General features: G+C 39.6%; 1 protein-coding gene across 1 annotated transcript in view; it reads left to right on the top strand.

Moving 5' to 3' along the window:
• LOC140237863 (glycine receptor subunit alpha-3-like) overlaps window positions 1-24,104 on the top strand; it is a 77,702-nt gene extending 53,598 nt beyond the window's left edge. The window contains exons 3-9 of the mRNA XM_072317794.1: window positions 2,481-2,548; window positions 4,397-4,614; window positions 6,273-6,355; window positions 18,588-18,719; window positions 20,690-20,919; window positions 21,843-21,932; window positions 23,787-24,104. Coding sequence (XP_072173895.1) covers window positions 2,481-2,548; window positions 4,397-4,614; window positions 6,273-6,355; window positions 18,588-18,719; window positions 20,690-20,919; window positions 21,843-21,932; window positions 23,787-24,104 — 1,139 coding nt within the window. The remainder of the gene's footprint in view (window positions 1-2,480; window positions 2,549-4,396; window positions 4,615-6,272; window positions 6,356-18,587; window positions 18,720-20,689; window positions 20,920-21,842; window positions 21,933-23,786) is intronic.
• Window positions 24,105-24,306: the final 202 nt, after the last annotated feature.

Here is a 24,306-nt window from a genome sequence, read left to right on the forward strand (position 1 = left end):
CAGCTAAGGCTTCCAGTTCCACGATCAAGCCAAATTAAATTAAAACAGACTACTCATAGAGCCTACTATTGTATAACTTTCAGATGAAAGTCCATGTTAGCGCACTCTGACTGTTCCATACACGTGTTCCCCGAGGCGAGGAGCCATTCTGCGATTATTGACTGGTTCACCCTACTAAAATTACTGCTTGCTATAAGTTACTGTGGTAGCTATTCTTGCATCAGGGAGGTGGGAAGCTACTCCCACCTCCCTGCTTGCATCGCTGTTGATGTGTGTTATTGGTTGTTGTTGCTTTTTTTTTTTTACATTAAGAAGATTTGAGAGAATGGGCTACCTGCCAATATTCTAGAACACACAGAATTTGAGATTTTGGCTTTAATCTGACCAGAGACATCATGTATACGTGTGTCTTATAAAGGGTGGAATTGAACTGCTCGCGTTGTCTTTGCTACTCCGTTAACCAACATTAGTCAAAACAGTCAACAAAAGCAATCATCAAGAAAGCTAAATGTAATTATGAAATATATATATATATGTATATATATATATATTCGGGAAGATTTTTGGGATGTGGCAGTCAAAGATGCAATGAAGTGCTTTGAAGGTACACATAATAAACAAACGAAGGGAAATTTACTACAAGCTCGGTAACGGTCCTGGGGCTCGTTTCATTAAACTTGATATTAGTGACAACTGCCACATTTCTATGACAAATTTGCTTTCAGCCAATCAGATGCAAGGATTTCAGTAGTTGTCACATCTATGACAACTTGTCACTGATGACAAGTTTTATGAAACGGGCCCCTGGCACTGGTCGCATCTTTCGCTTCTCGGCGACAACCAGACCGACATTGATATGTGAGAAATGCGGGCAACTTCAAAGAGTGTTTGCCCTTTAACGGTCAGCTAGACGTGAGAAGGACGGTATACGACACTTGATATACCATGTTACACTTTCATGCATCATCAATGTCATGTGTACAATGTACACAACCGCTTCGCACACACAGACTGACGGCGGCGGGATGCGGTTATGGGATTCTTCAACCATGGGGTTGTATATAGGTCCATGCTTCAACCATGATAGTATAAAGGTCTGCAAACGTCCGTAATCCTGAGAGCTGCTTGCTTTTCTTTTGGATCGTGACTGTCTTGCGTAGCATTCTGCATATTGCGTAACATTCATTGGGCAACAGGCGCCGAAAGTTACCCTATACCTTATCCTTTAGGAGATTAGTGATCTTTATTACCTCAATATATCAGTTTACTTTGCTTATCGCTTTCCCCAACACCTCGTCACGGCAACGATGTGGACGTGCAAGCTGTAGTGGTATCTTCTTTCTGTCAAGTGTCACTGTCCGTACAGAAATGGGAGAGCTAACGGAGATTACAGGAGAGGAAAATGATGGCGCTTATAGTTGAGTTCATTGGAAGTGACATGTTATCATGAGAAGAGTTCGATGCTAAAGCCTCCCTCATGTTCATTCTGCGTTGTCGACGCACTCACATATCGCGAAATATCCCTGGACAGCTCAGACAGACAGACAGACAGACAGACACAATGTAACTCGAAGCACACCCTCGGGTGTAATAGACTCCGCAAAGTGCCCGCATTCCAGTGGGATCATATGGGCTAATGACTGCCGCTTGATGGTATGGTCTTGTCCGAGAGATGATCTAACGGCTATGGCAGCTGGCTCAAATGAAAAAAAAAAGAAAAAAGGAGAAGCTACATCAATTCCATTTACACCATATCTCTACCATCAACAGATCAACCTCAATTACCCTAACTTCTCATCTCTTTGATAATGAAAAGAAACAAAAATAAAATAGAAGGACGAAGAAGAAGAAGAAGAAGAGGAGAAAATAAAACACAAGCTATATGGATGTCAAGAACCGCTTCCGGCACTATCATATTGCTGCTTCTCAGCCAGGAAGAACGGATTTCGGTCAGGTCCCATGCCAAAATAGAATAGACTAAACAGAACCTTAACTAACAACTTGACTACACTGATGTGATATTCATAATAGCGTCAGCTGAGAACCAGAAGGGCACAATTGCGTTGTAATATTTGAGCTTAAATAAAAAAGAAACAGTCAATTTTCGTGTATTAAAAAGCTAATTAGATTTTAATCAAAAGTGGGTATAAGCATTATTCCAAATATCAGGCAGCAATTTAGAATTGACACCATAATGTAGAGGGGATCAAGCTCTACAAAGTGAAACCAATAATTCAATACCTCCCCCCCCCCCCAAAAAAAAAAAAAAAAAAAGATTGCGATAATGCCCTTCTGGTTCTCATTCGGGTCACTAATATCCTTAAATTTGAAATTTTAGTGGCCGAAGAAGAAATTTTACATATGAATATATATATATATATATCATACAAAATTATCTTTTATGTATAAGCCATGTTGATCATTTTGAGATGGATTCCACTGATGTATTATTCTTTTTTTTTTTTTGCAAATTATTCCAGGGCCACCCGTGGACATCAAACTTGGCGTGTACATCGAGAGCCTGGGCGCCATCAGGGAGGCCACGATGGTAAAACAGACTTGAAAACGTGTATTCGAAAGATGACCGTTAATATAGAAATTCTCACTCTCGTTTAAAGCATCATATGGATAATTTGGCGTTTCTATGAGCAATATACTGTCAGATCTGTCTTTATAGCGGCCACCTGCCATAATATGCGGCCACTGAAAAATTTCCCGACAGAAAAGCCATGTTAATAGGCCCTGTGTGTAGCGGCCACCAATTTTGTTTCCCGTAGTAGATTTTAACTTTAACCTGCATATGGCGGCCACAGACCCAGATGTGTGTTGTTGTTTTTTTTTTCTGCATCGCAGTCTGTCGGCCATTCATGATTAACATTTCAGTGATTACCACTGCATTCATCAACCATTCAGGCGCAACAATGAACTCGTGAAAAACATGCTTGCTGTATGCACGCTCCTGTGCAATATATTATATATCTCCATTGACAACGGCATTGTTCAATGCACAAAACACAGATACACATATACGGTACATGTAAAATGTACCTATATGTACTATTCAAAGACAATGCATGTATAACATTAGCGACAAGCACGAACTGTGACAAAACCTGTTTATAGCGGCCAATGTCTGTAACGGCCACTCTTTTCGTCTCCATTTGATGGCCGCTATACACAGGGCTGACTGTATAATGTTTGACTTGTAAAAGCAAAAGGATGAATATGAGACTTTCTAAAGCTATGTATATTGCGATGAATACTATCTTGAGGTTAGTGGTAACTGTCCCTATCACGAAATAACGGTTTTAGATTTATGAATAACGGTTTTAGAAATAACGAAATAACGGTTTTAGATTTATGAAGAGTAATGATTATTGAAATAAGAATTTTGCACTATAAGCCTAAAGAGAAAGACAGAGATCTCATCACCAAAGCTGTTTTTTTTTTCTTTTTTTTTTAATTAGACTTTTGCAGAGTAGTTGAGAGGGATTTTTACTTGCAACGGTAATTGAGCAAAATATGTTATCAATTTCAACGGGAATGACTTTGTTCCTGAATCTATGAATTTATTTTAGATTTCAGCTTTATTAACGACCCTTTTTCTATTTGCGTTAGAGCACGAGCGCGAACTTTTGAATTGCTTGACGACAAAAATAAAACTTAATTTGGAATAGGGTGATTTTGGAGACAGCGTTTAAAAACAAATCAAAAGCAATAACGCCTCGATTGAACGCAACTTTCCTTCCGGCGATTCATGATAATTTACGAACATGATTTTGTTCATGAAGACCTCGGATCTCATATGAAATGATGAGGCCCAAGACATTGCAAGAGCTCGGAGATCTGATTTGCTAGTTGTCACGTAAGAGTTTTCGATTCTAGTTGTCCACATTCATTATTTTACATCTATGTGTCTGGTATAATTGAGACGTGCGTCGGTAAAGGAAAATCTTCAGATAAAATTCGTTTTAGTAAGTTCGTGCATGGTCCTGCGTCAGAAAGTTTCTGCAAGCAATTTTGCTAGATACATGAAGTAGTGTCTCAATTCTATTACCTTTATGCCACCAATTCATAAATGCCCCGGCGTATTTTGTAACTAAAAAATTCTGTAAATGGCCTAAAATTGAGAAAGCGGAGCCTACTTACTTTGTGCATCCGGTTCTTACCGATCCACGAAAGTTAGGATATGTCTCATTTAAAGGATTCCTGTATAGAGTATACCAAAGTGTGGCGTCATAGTCATTCATCGACATGGAAACTGGTTCAAAACAACTTGGCCCGCGCGCACCATGTTCAAACTCTCCTATTCTATAACAAAAGACTCTGAGATTATCATACTACTGTATATGGTACTCTGTAATTATGTTGAGTGCATTTGATCTTTTTGCGACAGGAGTTTTCCCTAACGATGTACTTCCGCGAGGAATGGGTAGACCCGCGCCTGGCCCACAACAAGACCGAGCCTGTATTCTACGTGGCCAGCGCGGGGGACATCCTCTGGTCCCCCGACCTTTTCTTCCTGTACGAGAAGAACGGAAGAGAACACGACGTCACCCTCCCAAATGTCGTCATAAAAGTCTTTCCTGACGGTTGGGTCTTCCGCAGTACCAGGTAATGAAGAGTAAAAGGTAAAAAAAAAAGTCGAGTAAAGGTATAGAATGATTGTGACATACTATCATCATATTTGCATAATTACAACAGGATGCTTTTTTATGCTGATTTATGTTTTGTTTTGTGTAGCTTTGACTTTGTTTCTAAGTTTGACGTTTTGATTTGAAGCTGCTGAAATAATTATCTACCCCGCGCAGCCATCCTGACATGGGGTCAAACAATGTCAAAAGGGACGTAATGGCTTAAATGTCTTGTCCAGGGATGCGAGCCAGTGACCTCGTATTGGAGTCTGGGTGATCACCCACCATAACCCCCCCCCCCCCGCGTTTCTTATATCAAGGTGTTGTTAATGAACCTCGCATCGTGAATCAATATTGGTTACTAATTTGCATTCACAGTAGTGTAATGTAGGAAGATAGCCATCAGTAAGGCCATTCTACGAATTTGCTCACTTTATCCTGTTGTATTATATTTCCACTTTTTCATCAGTATCATTTCAACCATTAATCGGAGGCAACATTAAACTTAACGAGAGATAATGGCAGGATTGCAATAGAATGCATAAAATTGCATTAGAAAATGTTATCAGGGTAATAATAATAGTAATAATAATAATAATGATAACAATAATAGTAACAATAACGATAATAATAATGATGATAATAGACACGCTTTCTTACAAAGAAAATGTTACAAGTTTCTATCATCATGGATTATACATTAATGCTTTGAAGAGATGAAAATATTATTTTTGTATTTAGCAGTTTTTTCTTTAATGTTATCGTATTTTTATCGGTTTTGTAAAAAGGAAGGGGGAAAATCTTTTTTCCCCTGATCGTCACTGCAATTAATTCGCTTCAAAAGAATCGATATTTTTATTCCGCAAGTTCAATATTTGATTTCAAGGATTGGGTTACACAGTACGTTTATGAGTATGTCTTTTCTGTGCCGAAAGCATTAGTATTGAAAAACAAACACAAACGTAAGGACACACACACACATACATACATACACATACAAAAAGCACGTTGATTGTATAAGAGATACACCTATACAGGGAACATTAGAAATAACACGCAACCTCAATATTGGTTCAATATCAGTATCTCCCTTTGTTTATAGCGTCATGTGTAATCATCCTCGTTTCCTTCTTCCTTATCTTGGTTTCATTTTTTTTTTCACAACCATAACGGCGACTACTACCACTACCTCTACTACTTATACTACTACTACTACTACTACTACTACTACTACTACGACTACTATTACTACTATTACTACTACTACTACTACTACTACTACTACTACTACTACTACTACTACTACTATTACTACTACTACTACTACTACTATCCTATGACTACTACTACTACTACTACTACTACTACTACTACTACTACTACTACTACTACTACTACTACTACAACTACAACTGCTACTGCTGCTGCTGCTACTACTACTACTACTACTACTACTACTACTACTACTACTACCACTACTACTACCACTACCACTACTGCTATTACTATTACATCTACTACTGAAACTACCACCACTGTTTCTTCTTTCTCCTACTCTTTTTCCTTGTGTCTATATTCTTTTTTTTTTTTGTATTTACGATGTCTTTCATATTGCTCTTATCTCTTCGTTCTTCCTAGGTTGAGCATCACTGCGGCTTGCTACATGGATCTCCACCGCTTCCCGTTCGATGCCCAGATATGCACGCTGAATGCCATGAGCTGTGAGTATAAAAGAAAGAATGTTCATTATGACATAAGACATGTCACGTGATAGCTGGTAATTGGAGTCCTCTTTAATGTCATCATCATCATCATCATGTACCTCAGCATGAGGTCCGACCATGGATGGGGCGATGTTAGGGAAGACGGAATGTTAGTTTCCTTAAAGGCATGGTAGCCGTCATTACGAGAAAAAAGTAGAGTGTGGTCTTTACAATTCAGGCGCTTATTTCACATCTAAACAAGAGCATTACTTTGAAGAAGTGTTTAGTTGTGTGTGTGTGTCTGAACAATTGCGACATTTTTGTCTAAGATCTTACGAGCAGCGTTTGGAAAGCAACACCAAAATATGACAAACTTTTCCATCTATTTTAGTCTATAGTGAATACAAAGCAGCAACATTGTGCAAGGAGAGCAACTGACTGCTTGTTCGTTTGTTTGTTTTTGTGTGTGTTTTAATAGAAATCGTCTACATCGAAGTTTCACGGATGATATCGTATCAATACGTAGTTCAACAAAAAGTACAGTGTAACTGCAATAACGCCTTATAAAACTTTGTCAATGATGTACAGGTCGTGTATTATCTTCAGCACTAAATATTTGCCTACTTCTGATCCACAAAGTGACAATGAAAACGTCGGTTATAGTATCGCACTGCTTCAGGAAATTATGCAGGTTTACAACCTAACATTGTCAGGAAACCTCCGACCAAATTCAAATGTCCGATGCTGACTGCATCGTACCACCGGAAAAAAAACAACAACAACTTGTTATTGTTTTTATAGTTATATGTGTTACAGTTTCAGTCAGTAGAATCTCACTCGTTGAATATCAATCTGCCTCAAGAGTATCAACTGTACAATTTTAAACAATTCATTTTAGAAATCAAAGGCACATTCGCTAAAGCCCCCGTCACACTAGAGCGTATCTAGCCAACGAATGCCCAGCGGATCCGAAAATTTGGAGATACGCTCATATCCGTTGCTCATCGTTCGTGACCCGCTTGGCGTTCGCTGTATCCGCTAGCTGTTCGCAGAGATTCGCAGAGATCCGCCGGAGACAAATTTTGATTTTGGACATGTCCAAAATCTTGAGCGGATGACGAACGGAATGACAATACGCTTTGTGGTCGCTTAGCGCCCGCTGATCGAAAGTTGTGGTCGCTCTGCGTTCGCTTCTCATTCGTTCGCCGTTCGTCCAAATTCGCACAGCAAATCTGGACAGCACAGGTAGCATTTATCAGTTGGTCAACAGAATTGGAGGACGCTCAGAGATTTCAGATGCAATATCTTCTAGCTGTTCATCAACATGAGTATGACCTAAACCAGCTGGCAATCGCCAAATACATCCAAGACAAGAGAAAACGGAGGAGAGGAAAACATTGAAGAACGATGTGGACCAGGGCCTGGATCCGAAGACGAGGGCAGTTCGGGTTGTATAATCAGCTTCTCATCGAACTTCCGGGATATTAAAGTCCCGGCGTTTGCCTCTGGCTTTTTTTTTTCGCTGAAGGTCCAGGCTAGGAACAGTTGGAGGCACCAGACGTAATGGAGGATGTTGGACTCCCCACATCATCGTCAACGTGATCATCAGAAGGAACACAGGAATCTTGAGGACTGTCGAGGGTAATGACATCAGCAGCACTTGGTGGTGACTTCTCCTTCCTTCTTTTGGGGGCCATTCTCACAATCACAACGTTACTCGACACTGTCACTACTCAAAATGATTTGGGAAAATGTGCGTCAGTCGAGATCCGTCACGTGACTGCCGCAGTATCGCTCTGCATATGTTGGGCATTCGCTCCTCATTCGCTTTGTCCGCTCAGCATCCGCTGGACGGACTGTACGCATTCGCTTTCATTCGCTACTTAATCCGCTCGTAACACGGTTAGCATATGCTCATCATTCGTTAGGCGAACGTTCGAAAACGACGTTTTGCTTGCGGATTCGAGCGGATTCGAGCGTATCTGGACTTTGCCAAATTTTGCCCATCCGCTAGGCATTCGCTGATTTATACGCTGTAGTGTGACGGGGGCTTAACAGCCTTTTCGAGTATCACGTGAGTGATTTTTCTTCCATTGTCGAGATAGATTGCAAAGGAAAAGAAGCTAAAATACCTCCGCTTTGCCAGACCAAGTCTTGAGATGACGCATGGACATTAGTGGTAGAGGAAAACAAACTTTAGTTTGTGACACATTGCAGTGACAGGTGCTCAATGTATGTTTCATGAGTCAAGTCCGTCAACAATCATCTTAAACATTCCAAACAAACAGAAAAGTGATAGATTCTGATGTTGCCACCTGCCATTAATTTGCTACAAACAATGGACGTTAAACTGTTAATCGATAAAGTGCCAAAGGAATAGTGTCACAGTCTTTCTTTGAAGCTTGGGTTGGAACAAGGTGCAAGCATGGTTAGCAACAACAGTATTCATATTGCGTTTCAGGTGAAGTTGTTTGAAACCAGTTTCCATGGCGATAAATGACCATGATATCACTTTGGTACTCCATTGAGAAGTCGCACGGACACGGGTAGAGGAAACAAAGTTTAGCTCGTGACACATTCCAGTGACAGGTGCTCAGTGTATGTTTCACGAAATCAAGTCCGTCAACAATCATCTTAAACATTCCAAACAAACAGAAAAATGATCGATTCTGATGTCACCACCTGCAGTTAATTTGCTACATATCACAATGGACGTTAATCTGTTAATCAATAAAGTAACGAAGTGATGATGTCACCGCCTTTTGTTACAGTTTGGGTTGGAAACAGGTGCGAGCATGGTAAACAACAACAATGTTTGCAAACCGGGCAGAACAACAACCTTGGAGTTTTTAACCTAATGCTTTTAGGAGTGCCAATGAAATAATAGAAATCGCCCGTATGGCCTTGCCAATGTCATAATCTGACAAGTAAATTCTTGGTGGTCTAGCATATGACATTGATATTGGAAGTTGACTGAAGCCACATAGGACTTGGGCGTCGTGAGATATGTACAGACTGTCTGTTTTCCATCTGGAAATATTAATGCGACTCATAAAGAAAGACACTTTCACTCCCCTTTCTATAGCCTTGTGAATTATAGAGTAACTGACATCTTTAATGTGACGGGTTCTACTGCACAACAAGCAGGCATTCAACCACTCCTTTGCTCAAGTTGACTGTATTATAAATGATAAGGTTGAACCTCCTTGTTTTAAATCTTGACACGTTGTTGGCCTACCTGGGTTTTATAAAATAAGGTTAACATACCACAATAAAAAGAAGAACAAACAAGATATTGCATCCCTTTCTGATTCATGGATAAGGGCCGAAAGCTCGCTAAAGGACCTGTGGTAATTTAATTGGTGCTGTTACTACTTGTATATAGTTCCACTCAACATCCAACTGGACACCATTGACGTTTTAAAACATTGGCACTGAACAATTGTACTCAGCACGAATTCATAGAAATTAGCTCTGCTATTTGTGATTGTGTAAGTCCAATCTGATAGTGTATTAATATTGATCCACCAGAACTCACCGAACACAATCAATAGATGAGGCTAAAGCAATTAAACAGAGAACACTTCATCTTCAGACTCAAAATCATTTGATTTCGATCCAATGTGCTGCCCTGTCGCACAGAATATCAATCATCAGCCGCCAATACTCACAGAATGATAGTCTCCGTTAATTACAATGAAGCAGACGTACTAGAAATATCAATATCATTGTACAATGTAGGGCCCTACGTGTACAAATACATATAGGGAAACATTATCCTGACAATCGGAAAAAAAAAACTAAGATCAGTTCGTTGGGTCATATAAAGCAGGCGTTTTTGTCCTAGAACGTAAATAATACAGTCGCCCGAGAGTTTCGGAAGGCGGACCAAATCGGCTAAGTACAGCATCCCTCATCAGTATCACTGTGCCTCAATGACGGAGCGCACGCGGTCAGTGTATCCGAACGAAAATAATAATAACAAACGATAATAATGTCAAGGCTCGCAGAGGACGACAATAGAGAAAGACACTTGTTGAACGTAAGAGGGAAAGGAGGGACGAAAGGTGAGAAGAAATGATCAGTGATTATAGAAACGGATTGAGATGTGTGTGTATATATATATATATATATATAAACATGTTGCGAATTCACGTATTGGCTCCAATATAGCGAAGAATCAAGAAATAAACTAGTAATGCATTATTTCGCCAATAAGAATGAGTTTATTGAACAACTCAAATTTTCGGTGGCCTCCACCTTCTTCAGGAGTCTTCGAGACTCCTGAAGAAGGTGGAGGCCACCGAAAATTTGAGTTGTTCAATAAACTCATTCTTATTGGCGAAATAATGCATTACTAGTTTATTTCTTGATTCTTCGCTATATTGGAGCCAATACGTGAATTCGCAACATGTATATATATATATATATATATATATATATATATATATATATATATATATATATATATACATATATATATATATATATATATATATATATATATATATATATATACATCAGGGCCTTCGTGGATGAAGCTGGAGAAAAACGGTCAAGACAACACTTGCATCGTATAGGGAAGATGTAGATAAGTCTTAAAACCCAAGCTGGCACTTGCCAGGCCCAAGGAGGGCGGGGGAGGGGGCAATATAATCAATTCATCATTTTGATGTATCAGTGTCATTTATTTCATTTTATATATATTCATGTCTTATTTAAAAACGAAGAGAGAAAATGACAGGGTATGTGCATTCAGTTTAATAAATTGCTTTACAAGCACGCCCTGTAGGTACATAAAATACAAAGTAAAACACAATTATGACATAGTACATGAATAACAATACACAGTATTATTGAATGTGACATATGAACAACACAGAAATAAACTACAAGAAGAAAGATTAACCAGCAGTAGTACAACTTCATCCCCCCAACATTACATCTCACTCCCTTTAATACCCCAATTCATAATTGACACATGGGTAGAAGATTGAGCAACACCTTTAAACTTTCTCAAGGTCACCAATTGGAGACGCTGTTCACCACAATACTAAAACAATGCGTAGAAAATATGTTACACTCATGTTTTTCTTTATGATTTCATTATTATTTGATGTATGACTGACATGATATATGGCCCATGTGTATAGCAACTCAACTCTGCATGACCCCACCTTTGGGGGAGCTATTCGTAATAATGCAAAGACATTTATAAGACCTAAGGCATTGTTTGGGATAGGTACATGTACGATTGATATCATGATATGTCATATTTCCATATTATTGGAAATCTTGAATTTGCAGGTTGATGATAATGATGAGTAAATGACACCAGAGGCAAAACTTGCATGGAAGATTTTAAATTCTACAAAAGGGCAATCTGTGGAAAATACTGGGCTCTTTAGTCATTTCTATTATATCTATTGTTTAATTTTAATGCCTTTTTGTGACATGAAAAATAGAGGAAGTAAATAATACAAGACCGCTTCAGGGCCATTAACCACAATTACTTCATATTTTCGCCCTTCAGCAGATTTCAGTCACTGTTGTATTGTTTACTGAAATTGGAATAGAAAAGCACACAATCCGACTGAAGTGATTGTGAGTTGATGGTTGCCATGGCAACCAGCGATATCCGACAAATCTAAATTACATAAGCGTTATAGGAATAACAAATGAAAATACGATAGATAGATAGATAAATAGATTGAGAGATATGAATAGAAACCCAAAGAAAGGGAGATAGAAAAAGCAGCAGAGAGCAGGTGCAATAATATGAAAGTGAACCTTCCTTTGACTGCATATCAGTGAACCTTCCTTTGACTGCATATCAGGAAAGGAAAGATATTTAAAGTAGAATGGCTGAGATTATCTGGCCTCAGACAACATCAGGGCAGATGGGTGTTGTATAGACTGTCGCCATAAAAAGTTATATCTCCTACACTCTAAGAAAAAAAGGTTCTTTTGAGCACCATTAAATGGTTCTCAGCACTGTCACAATAGCGACACCCTTTTAGGTGCTCGTGAGAACCTTTTCTAAATGGTGCTTGTCGGCACCTTTTGCAAAAGGTGCCCATTAGAACCTTTTTCCCGATGAAATGGTGCTCGTGAGTACCATTTAAAAGGTGCCCATGGGCACCTTTTTGACTAAAGATGGGCACCTTTTTGACTCTTTTTCAAAAGGTGCTCATGAGAACCATTTCATTGGAAAAGGTTCTAATGGGCACCATTGTTAAAAGGTGCTGACAGGCACCATTTAAAAAAGGTTCTCACAGGCTCCAAAAAAGGTGTCGCTATTGTGACAGTGCTGAGAACCATTTAATGGTGCTCAAAAGAACCTTCTTTTTTTTCTTAGAATGTAGTATGTGAATTGATGTCTGTGTATTTTTTGTGTGTTTCACATGCAGTGCTGGTAAGGTGCTTCACTGGCACCATTCTTAAAGGTACATTACCTATCTGCATTGAAAATGTGCATCACAAACTCATTTGAAATGAAATGAATTCATCTGAATTTCATCTCATCAGTCAAACATACCTTCAAAACATGTAAGTATTAGCAATACATCAGCATATCATACATTATCATTGACACTGGAAGAAAAAAAGAGCAAGGATAACACACCCATGCACACACAGTTTCACAAGCATGAATACATGTACATGACATTCACCAATATTTTTTTCATGAAACATTACTCAATAACTGAAAACCATAGAAATGTGTTCTTTCACAAATTCGCAGAAATGTATTTATTCACCTTCACTTTTACAATCTAAAGGTGAGGTTTGAATTTGTCATGTTATAATCTGTCAAATATTCTTGACAAAATATTTTCATTTGTTCACTGATTTTTTTCCACAATATTTGTCATTTGTGTACCGAGCAGTTCTTGAAACACCATCACACATCTCTGTACAGATCATGAAATAGCAAGAGGTGCATCAGGCTTTTGAAATACATAACAAAATTTCTAATTCTCTGTGAAATAATTCCTGCATGGATGAGATACAGTAATCGTGTAAGTCATAAGATAGGCAGAAGGCAAGTACATTACCTGCTTAAGTAGTATGAGGAACTTTTTCCACATATTTGCTAGTTTGTTCGGTGTTGTTGTTTTTTTTCCTTTTAACGCATATTTGTCCTAAAAGCAACTACAAATGGCAGGAAATCAATTCCATTAAACAGGACCTTTGGTATTGTCACAGAAAACATACATTATATTGCTGGTACTGTATGATACTTCGGATAGGATAAGCTTTACACTTCTTCACTTCACTTCACTTCACATTCATAACGTCGAGTACTTGAATTAACTTATCTTTGTACATATATACGAGTGACCTTTTTTGTTGTTGTTGTTGTTCTGCAATTTGAAAGCACCATAGACACATCTATACAACTGCAAATACAAGAAGAGTATCAATTCAGGTTAACGAAATCATGACTTCTGACAATTTACAGCATGTCCTACGAAAACACACACAAAAAAGAAAAGAAAAGAAAAGAAAAGAACACATTGTTTTATAATGAGACGGATAATAAGAATCCCAAGGGGAAAAGAGCTAGAATACCACACCCACACAGTTTCACAAGCATGAATGAACAAAATTCCTCAACCATGATCTAAAATATATAACATTGGGAATCGATAAAAATTTGAAGAGTTTGATAGCAAAAACCGATAAGTCCATTTTTGAAGATTTTGAAGTACGGTCTCTGTCATAAAGTACAAAATAATACCTTTTAAATTATATATTCGTTACTACATATAAAGGTACATTTTTGAAGTTATGGTCAAAAGAAGCAAAAAATTTCTTATTGTTCTCTTTATTTTTCTTGACCTTTAATCGCAAATATCTCCATTTGGCAAATATGGACTTATCGGTTTTTGCGAACAAACTCTTCATTTACACTTTTTTTAAAAAGCAGAGCAACAAATTCATTAGAGTAAACTATATGCAGGCCTAAAGCTGAGGTTTGAATCTGCTGTCCTATAACCTGCCTATGACAATAATATGTTGTTAGCGTTTGTCATTTTGTTCACCAAATTTGCCAACAGTCCTTTAAACACCACACATGTACATTTTGTATTTCTGCAAAAGCAATATAAACTGGTGACAAGAGGTGCATCAGTGCTTTGAAATAAATTACATAATCTTCAATTCTCTACACAATACGTAATTCCTGCGTGGGTATAAATGCAATTCAAAGTTTTACCAGTCTAGGTGCAAACTTTAAAAGTGTGCAGAAATCGACCACACAATGACTGGAGAATCATTAAGAGCATTTTCCTTTTGTGCTTTTAAAGTTTAGAACTATGAATGACTCCACTTCTCAGATTGGCATCTGGTCTGATCTCATTACGTCTACCCCCCCCCCCCCAATACAGTTGATTCAAAGCTGTTAAATGCAAATTATAGTGAAACATTATTACTGGTACATTGTAAGTTGCAAATACTGTATTGGGATCATAACAAAACATGTGACCCTCCATCACACAAACCAACAAAAAGTCGCCTGACATGAATATTTGGTTGACGGCAGATTCTGAAAGAGCAGCTATAAAATACACTATATTAAGTCAATGCAAACGAACTTACCTATCCTATCTACATATTTCTCAAAGGTTTTCTCAGGCAGCATCAGTGTGTTTTCTTTGACTCAGCTCATTCTTGGCTAGCGTAGGTTTCTGGTCGATGCTGTCAACGGGCTATCGGGCTAAAACTGTCATTCTGATCGATGTATTCTTTTGGTCACCCAGCTCATTCTTGACTAGCCCATCGGTTCTGTTTGATGCTGTCAACGGGCTATCACAGGCTGTCATTCTGGTCGATGTATCGTCTTAGCCACACAGCTCATTCTCGACTAGCCCAGGGTTCTGGCTGATGCTGCAAATGGGCTATCCCGGGCTCTTATTCTGATCGATGAATTCTTGTGGCCGCCCAGCTCATTCTTGGCTAGTGGTAAGCCTACGGTTCTGGCCGATGTTGTCAACGGTCTGTCACGGGCTGTCTCTCTGATCAATGTAGAGTCTACCTTTTTCCCTAACCGCACCAGCGACCCAAACACGTACGTACTGCTTCATCGTCCCGGCCAGAGTTACTTGTTCCCTGGTTTCTGTGCATGTTGGTGTGTCCACTTCCCTGATATATGAATTGAAAGATACAATAGACCTACACCGCGTTAATAAAACAATGTCATTGCTATAATTCGATAAACAGATCTAGAACACGGCATTACACGGCGTGACTCCTCACTAAGAACAAGCCTGAAAACATACTGAAGAGATTTTGACCTAACAGTTAGGCCTACTGGGCTGTAGACAGACCTCTAATTGGCTCTAACGTTAGCACAGTTATACATTGTAACTTATAAGCTTCTAACATTAGATAACAAATTTCCTTATTGCACGTAGACGGTATAGACCTTACCCCGGGGCACTCCTTGTACACAGTTATCTTTGCGTTCGGCGTTTGGGCTATGTTTCGGAGTTAGTAGACTCTATTTTTGATAGGCAAAGAAATGTCTAACGTTAAACGTTACATGCATGTAGTTAAGTAACTTAGCCCGGCCCGGTCACTGTAAAAACGTGACAGCCATGCTCCGGCCCCGCACGGCGTCTGTTCGGGCTAGCCCAGAGACTCCAACTCTCCCGTTTTCGACGGGAGATCTCCCGCCGAAAACCCATTTTTGCAAAATCTGCCGTTCTCCCGTTCGTGACTTCGAGATTTAATTTCTCCCGCCCTGGCTCAATGTCTCTCGTTGGAAAGGATTTCTTACTTATTGCTATCGTATGTTGCAAAAATAAGCCTTAGATAGCACCAAAGAGCATCTACAACCCTAGGAACTTCGCGCTTCGCACACATAAACTTGGGTCTCCCGTTTGCTAGGAGTTTCAGGCGGGAGAATCTCCAGATCAGAAGGTGCTTGGGGTTGGAGTCTCTGCTAGCCCATGAGCCGTATTGCTATGCCAAATTTCTAATTGTAAAGTGTCAGCTCAGCCTAACATGTTATTGATAGATCTGGATCTACTGTACCTGGTAAACATTACACAAGATAGCAGTTTCGATCAAATTAGATCTAACATTAGGATCTAGCTAACCGTTAACTGTTAAAGGTTAATCACTGACTGAAAACAAAAACTGAGTGATGAATCTAACACGTAACATTCTAACTTGATTTTGTACCAACGTCGAACGAATGTCATCTAAAAATGAGATAAAACCACATTAAAACTAAAAATCTTACCTCTTCTCCTAAATTGTGATGACTGCCATGGCGAAAATGAAATTGACAGTGACACGTTTCCAGTCCACTTTGTCAAAAGTAATCGTTACCGGGTGCCGTTCGTTATGGGTGTGATGTGTTTGTGTAAGTGTCTACACTATAGCCGGCTGCCGCTGCATGTATGTAGGTATTGCATTGGCACTCTGCCGCTATGTGGTGGTAGGTTTGCGATAGGCGCAGGCAGGCAGCACAGGGCTACATAGCCGCGGCGCGTGCCGCCGCGGTTACATACTAGTAGTCCTACAGTGCAGTACTAGTATGTGTACGTTTACGCGTACGCATATCTGATCGAGCGCTAAAATTGGATGGTGGCAGCTGTCAGTTGGCACGCAGCCAAGAGAAGTCATTAGTCTACGATAAAAACAATATGTACTTTTTATTATCACAGCAGTAGAAACACATACAATATCTTTGTATACCAATACCACAGTTTTGGTGATTCTTACATCTGACATTCGAATATACAGCAAGGGGAAAAATGAAAGTGGACCTAAAGATATTGTTTGACCTGCAGGAGTACCACAAATAACACTCGGGGACTGGGTCGCATACTAGCAAATGGTGACGAACGGAACCATTTCGATTGGGAACCATTTATAGGTGCTCATCGGAACCATTTTGCGAGAACCATCTGATGAGAACCATTTTGGAGCCGACGAGAACCATTTGAGAACCTTTTTTTCTTAGAGTGTAGAATGACGGCAAACAATTTGCCGGTGGATTGACGTTGATGAAGCTTTGTCTCGCCGTTCAGTAATGACTTCCCAACCCCAAACTGGGGAGCTGTTTTCCGGTCCTCAAAGGGTGGTCGTATACTAAATGAGAAGAGGGGGGTTGGGCGTATATAAGGACCAAGCATGATGAAGAAACAAGGTGGTGGGACCTCAAACAGCAATGCCAGTGCCTCATCTAACACTTAAACTTACAGTGGCAAGCAAGACGATGTATTTACGTGCAGGGAACCAAGAAGCTAAAGAGACACACTGGTGTTTGGGAAAAATTCACCCTGAATGCACCATAAAAAACATGAGCAATAGTAATCTAATCAATCATCTTAGATGATGGAAGTGCTCAGTCTCAGGTGAAGATTCAACCCTTCCCCTCCCCCTCTCATTCCCTCTCTTTCTTCTTCTTTTTTTTCTATCTAGTTATCTGTGAATGTTCACATTTTTCCTTATCTTCATTTTCGAGAGGAAAGAAGTGCTAATCATTCATTACCACAATCACCACCATAATCTTAATGATGAACGTACGTGTTGACCTGAATCAATGCAATTTGCCTGTACTGTATACCTCATCATATAATGTTGACTTCATGAGTTTTTAGGCTTTACTCCAATGATAACGAGCAATGATATGCGAAATACGTCGTTAATTATGAAATACCTTTGTTGACTTAAAGGGGGTGGCTAGTAACTGACCAGTGGGAATCAGTGGGAATGCTTGGGGATGATTGTTCCAATCCTTGAGGGATTCATTTAAGAGTACATTATATATCTATTGTTGTGTGAAAATTATTTGCTTCAGAATGGTTTCATACTCAAGTAATGTGCAGTTCAACGGGCCGTTAACGATCGCCCCGACACTGTACAGGCATGCTAACCTGGAAACATTGAAATGCACATTACTTGAATATGAGACCATTCTGAAGCAAATAATTTTCACACAACAATAGATATATAATGTACTCTTAAATGAATCCCACAAGGATTGGAGCAATCATCGCCCAGCATTCCTACTGATTCCCACTGATCAGTTACTAGCCATCCCCTTTAAATCATATAAAATTCTGTGATTGCTGCATTGGCCTTCTCACCTATAGCTATTCAAATTTTATGACATTATTTTGGTATGTGATAATGTACGTATTGTGCATAATCTCTGCAAGGTACAAAATCAATCAAATTACTGGAAGATAGATAGGTCCAACATGTTATGTAATAAATCTTAAAATTCCAGACAGCTATCCGATCACGCATCTACAGCTTTACATCGGTGATGACGACGTCGATGTCGAGCCAGGCCTCAGCATTCCCAGCTTCAAGATGACGAAAATCGAAACGAAGAACATCACCGTCCCATACTCCACGGGTACGTTGTCCTTGTCTGTGTGTCACATGACTAGAACATGACCAGAGGGCCCCCCACACACACACACATACACACACACAAACACACACTCACACACAAGCTCACACCTACGCTCACCCACACATACACGCGCGCACGCATGCGCACACATAAACACACACATACACACACAACACACGCACAATCTAATTCTGACTTGTTTCACATCTAATCAATATTTTCTTTCCCTCCTTTCCCGATCACTGGGTCCCGGTCAACCGCAAATGCATGTCATCCACGGTAGACGTGCATGCGTTTTTATTCTTTAACATCGACAGTGATCGATGATTTATTCATTAATTTGTCACGGTACTTACATCCAGATTTGAAAACACTCCACATGTTTTTTAATGTCTGGATATTAATGTATAATCTATTGTTTGCTGTTTTTGCTATTCTAACGATTAGATTTTCCCATCGGTGCAAAAACGTTGAACTGACATGGTACAATTTCATGTTTGCATGTAGTTTTCTTTGGTCGGTGGTTGCTTTTTTGCAAGTTACGTTGATGATCTAATAAAGTTCACCTTTCTCTTGTACCAATTTGATATTGAGTTTGCACTATATAGACGTGTAAGGTGAATGGTGTTGCACCGTCGGGTCTTGGGAGCATAAATACTGTTTGTATTTTAGGCCTTTGAAATGTTTTGCGGTTAGCTAATGACTGTCAATTTTTTTAATAACAAACATCCTTCCTTTCATGCATAATCCCGCCATATTTAGTCCCATAACCTTTTGCGTTGATGAAAATTAAAATAACCAACCTTTATCCCTGTACCCATTCTGCACTCTTGTCTTGATCCCTTCCCTCACAAATCAGTGTGACAGCACACTAGAAAAAAAAAACCCAAAACAAAACAAAAGTTGAACAAACAAACAACATAAACACGGATATTTCAGGATGATAAACGTGTTTCCATGGTTACAATGCCCCAAATGACTCTCTTCCTCTATTTTATGCCCATCTTTCGACACGAGCAATTACCTTGATGGCAACATTCCAGCTAAAAGTAAGCCGTGTGCGTGACATGAATGTGAAAAAAAAAAAAAGATGACGCTAACGAGCAGACAGCGAAGTGTCTTACTAATGCTATACTTAGTCATCCCGTATAATCCTCGCGATGCACGGAAGGGCCAATACGCGATTTGGTGGCTCTGTTTAATGCTATTCAAAGTGGAAGGGGAAACCACGGCTGTTCCTGAATTTTGGCACCCTCCTAGCAACGATATTTCGATTCGACACGCGCGTCATAGGCTAGAAGGGAATTTACCCCCACAATGATATTGAAGCGAAGGAGATAGAATGATAACTTACTGGCCGAAATTAGTCCAGCACACTTTGAAGTATCACAATAGCGACTCGAAATGTAATACCCAGAGTAGAATAATGTTGGTCAATGATTGTAACTTAACTTTCGGGGAATTCCTCATCACTTTGTTCTGTGCTCGATTCTCACAATAATTTTCTTCAGAAAAAAAAATGGAATGATTCCCCATTGTATTGGAATTGTATCAATTCTTTCCTCGACGATAGGTGTTGGTCACAATCCACAGACGACCATTTTATACGGTGCCTGATGCGGCAACATCTTCCGATATTCTAACGACTGAGCTTTTATCCAATGTCACGTGAATATGAATAGACAAGATGCTTGCACTGATCTCCCTCTGATATTGCAGGTCAGAGATTTTCTTAAATTGACGCAAATTCACATGAGTGCGAGTGCTCATCACAGGGGGGTTAGACCGGGCATGCCGTCCATGGAAACACGTTTAACACTGCAGGATGAGATGGAAGGGGAAGGGGGGAAAAATCTGGGAAGGGAATTAAGAACTTGGAGGGAAGGAGAAACGTTTTGGGGAGATGATAGTGACACCCCTTCACTCCTCTTTTTCGGGGCCATTTCTTCATCCCGGGACCCCTGAAGCAGGGAACTTTAGTCTGGCTGTCGTGCAGTTCCACTTCCAGCGGCAGATGCAGTCTTTTCTCCTCACCGTCTACATCCCGAGTATCCTGCTGGTCACCGTGGCCTGGCTTTCATTCTGCATCGACGCCCAGGCAGCTCCGGCCCGCGTCTCACTCGGCATCACCACCGTGCTCACCATCACTACCATGACGGCCGGTATCCAGGAGTCTCTCCCCGTGGTCACCTACGCCAAGGTAAAAGATAGAAAGAAAGAAAGAAAGAAAGAAAGAAAGAAAGAAAGAAAGAAAGAAAGAAAGAAAGAAAAAGAAAGAAAGGCGGAAAGAAAACTACAACAAGGAGATTCTACCCACAAACATACCTCTAACCAAAAATGTAATAGTCACATCAATCTAAATCTGAAACCCTATCCCAAGCCTATAACCCTAACCCTTAGTAAGTACTTGGAGAAAACATTGCCGGTACACTTGTCACATTAACAAAATGTCGTGTCGCCTACACTGGCAGGTGGATTATGTGTGCTCAGAACAGAGCCAGAAGGACCAGAAAAAGCTCCTCCAGATTGAAGCATTAACATTTCCCGTTCATTAGTATGTCCACTCCATAAGTCAAGTTTGCATTCGTTTTAAAGACACAAATCAGACAGAGGAGAAAACGATGATGATTGTGATAATCCCATAAAATGATAAGCAGATAAGGGGATAAAAATCATTGCCTTACGAGTATACCGCATGACAAGAAACCTTCGTTTTTATTGAGCTTCAAACTGATAACAATAATTGTTACTTGTGAGTACTGCTTATGATGCTTCAACAATAACGAGTAATATGATGATTTTTACTTCATTCAAGTATATATTCTACAATGTATTATATCTTAACTCTTCGACCAGCATGATCTAAGGAGGCAAATCAGCTTTTGAGACCTATTATTCGTGTCGTTTTTGTAGGTTTTGAACAATAAATATCTGTTGATATCGTCCTTTCACCTCGAGTGATTAGGTTGATTATTTGAATTTGGATTCAATTGACCATAAGTTTATAGCTATACGGCACATTTTGTGAAAATATATTTTTGCATTTTTTTCTGATGATTAATAGTTGACATATTTATGGGTGAAGATTTTGACGCATTTTCGTTATTTCCCCCATTTTCCCAGGCAATCGATATATGGCTGGCTGCGTGTCTTGTCTTCGTGTTCGTTGCCTTATTAGAATACGCCTTGGCCAACTATCTCCTCCTGCTGCAGGTAACGGACTCTATGCCCCATGTGTTGTTGATGCTGTTGTTTCTTATATTTTGCTTTGTTCTGTTTTTAAAGACTCAAAATCTGCCCATGCATTGATGCCCAATCCATTAATCCCTTTGCAAAATGTCAGCGCGGCGCAGTCGCGACGTCGAATGTTGATGAGGAGACTTGACAAGGACAATACAACTGCCATGGGAAGAATATTATCATAATATGCCACTGTCTTCTTGAGTATCCATTACTCAGTAAAAGGAGAAGGCAATATCCTATGATATTCATACCATCCTTTCAATCATTAACCGTTCAGCAAAGTTGTTCAGTGCCAAAATGGACAATATTGTTGGCATCATGGGGGACACAGCGGAAGGTATGCGTTTACGTTACACACATAGCAGATTGATGAGTTTCAGAAAGTTGAATGTCCATATAACTTAAATTCAAGTATTGAATCTCTTTTATTGCAAAATTTCATTGTCGAATTGAATTGCCGACGTGATGAACATTTTATTTAACAGATAGCTCAAGTGGATGACATTATTTTGTAATGAGGCTGGGAGGCAGCGGCGCTGACAATGACGAGTTTGAATTACCTTCGAAATGAATTTTTCGATTCGCTTGATTGTTCGTTTCTTGCCTGCTTGGCATTGACGTGTTATTCTACATTTGGCCGAGAATAGTAACGTTGTGTGCTATAAATGCGTTCGTGTTTCTCCATGTTTCGGACAACAACAAATTTTTCTTGTGTAATCATGTCTCTCATACGCGTTTTTAATCATAGATAAATAGTTAAGAGCCGTTCAAGACGCTGAAGTTAATACAATGTCAAGCTAAGTAGGGTCCAGCCCAGCAATCGTGTTTTTAAATAAAACTGTTTAGCGAGCCAAAGGACGCCCATACAGTCGAGCACAAACAAAATAATCCAGATCGCCAAATGTGAATGAAAATAGTGCTGGTATGAATGTGGTTCAAGGTGTAAAAGAATGAGAATGATGATGATTATGTTGATGATGGTAACAAAAATGATGATAATAATCATAGTAAAACTAAAAAGTAATAATGATAATTGGTTATGACAATGATAATGATAAAAATGATAGTAATGATACTAATTCAAATAATAACCCTCTATTAGCATGAAGCGCCTTTCTAAACTGATGTTTCAAACGAGTTCTTTTTCAAGTCTGAATTCTCTTCCTGTCGATGAGCATGACAATAATATGTACGCGTGTTTATCTGTTTATTATAGTGTACGACTCACGTCGTCCTAACATAAATTTCTTCTGTCGTTACTTACATATCCCATAACAGCGTTGTCAGACTGCTTACCGAGAACAAGGACGTATCAGCAATGATACCTCCTTGCCGAGGATAATCATCCTGTCATGATTTAGTACATATAGTGATGACGTCAAATACCAGAGTGTATAGTACATGCCATATAAATTTCAGCATTTCTCAACCCGCTCTTCAAAAGTTTAAAGAAGTGTTAAACGGTCGAGGAGGGCTTGTATTAAAGCACCCAGACGGAGAAAAGAAGATAATCATAATGGAAATGGGTCGCCTTATTGTGTCGCTAGACAATAAGAATGTGAATTATGATAACAATGAGGAGGTACTTGGTGGTGATGATGATTACACCAGCATGGGGATTAAACATCTGAGGTTCTGCTTATGGTAAAATGTGTCAATTAGCTGCTTCTTCTCAGTGGTCGTATGCCTACATGGAGATAAGAAGTGGTTGAACTTGTGAAACACGGAGAATTCTCCAAAATTTTACATAAGTCATGCCTCCTGCGTGACCCCCGGTTTAATCTTTAGTTTTGCGTCTTGTTGTTTTCGCTCGACTAAATGAAGGCCAAGCGAGAAGAGAGACGTAAGGCACGGGCTGCCACCGAGTGTTCCCAGACCAGCGACCGGGACAGTCCCCTGTCCAACAAGTCCGGATTGGACGAGGAACGGTTGAGCAGGTACCAGACCCAGTACTTCTCTCCAGGAGGCAAGGGTGATAACATGTCCGGTGCTGGACACTGCGAGGAGAACCCACCAATGGTGTACGGCGAGGAGATGTACTGGACATCGACTCAACTCGACCGAATGGCCAGATACGTCTACCCGATGCTCTTTCTCATTTTCAACCTGGTGTACTGGCCAGTTTGCATTTGGGTGAAATAGTTTAGGAGGAGGAGTAGGAGGAGGAGTTAGGAAGAGGTGAGAGTTCATCTCCAGACTTTGTTGTTTCGAGACCGAAAATTAAAGATGTCAAAAATTAATGCTGTTTTTTAGATTTCTTACAAGGACTAAAAGATACAAGCTGTCCAAATTTCAAGTATTCGATGGTACGCACCAATTTTCATTGGAGTGAATCAGCACAGAC

Source organism: Diadema setosum, chromosome 14 (assembly GCF_964275005.1).
Source record: "Diadema setosum chromosome 14, eeDiaSeto1, whole genome shotgun sequence".
NCBI classification, from domain to species: Eukaryota; Metazoa; Echinodermata; class Echinoidea; order Diadematoida; family Diadematidae; genus Diadema; species Diadema setosum.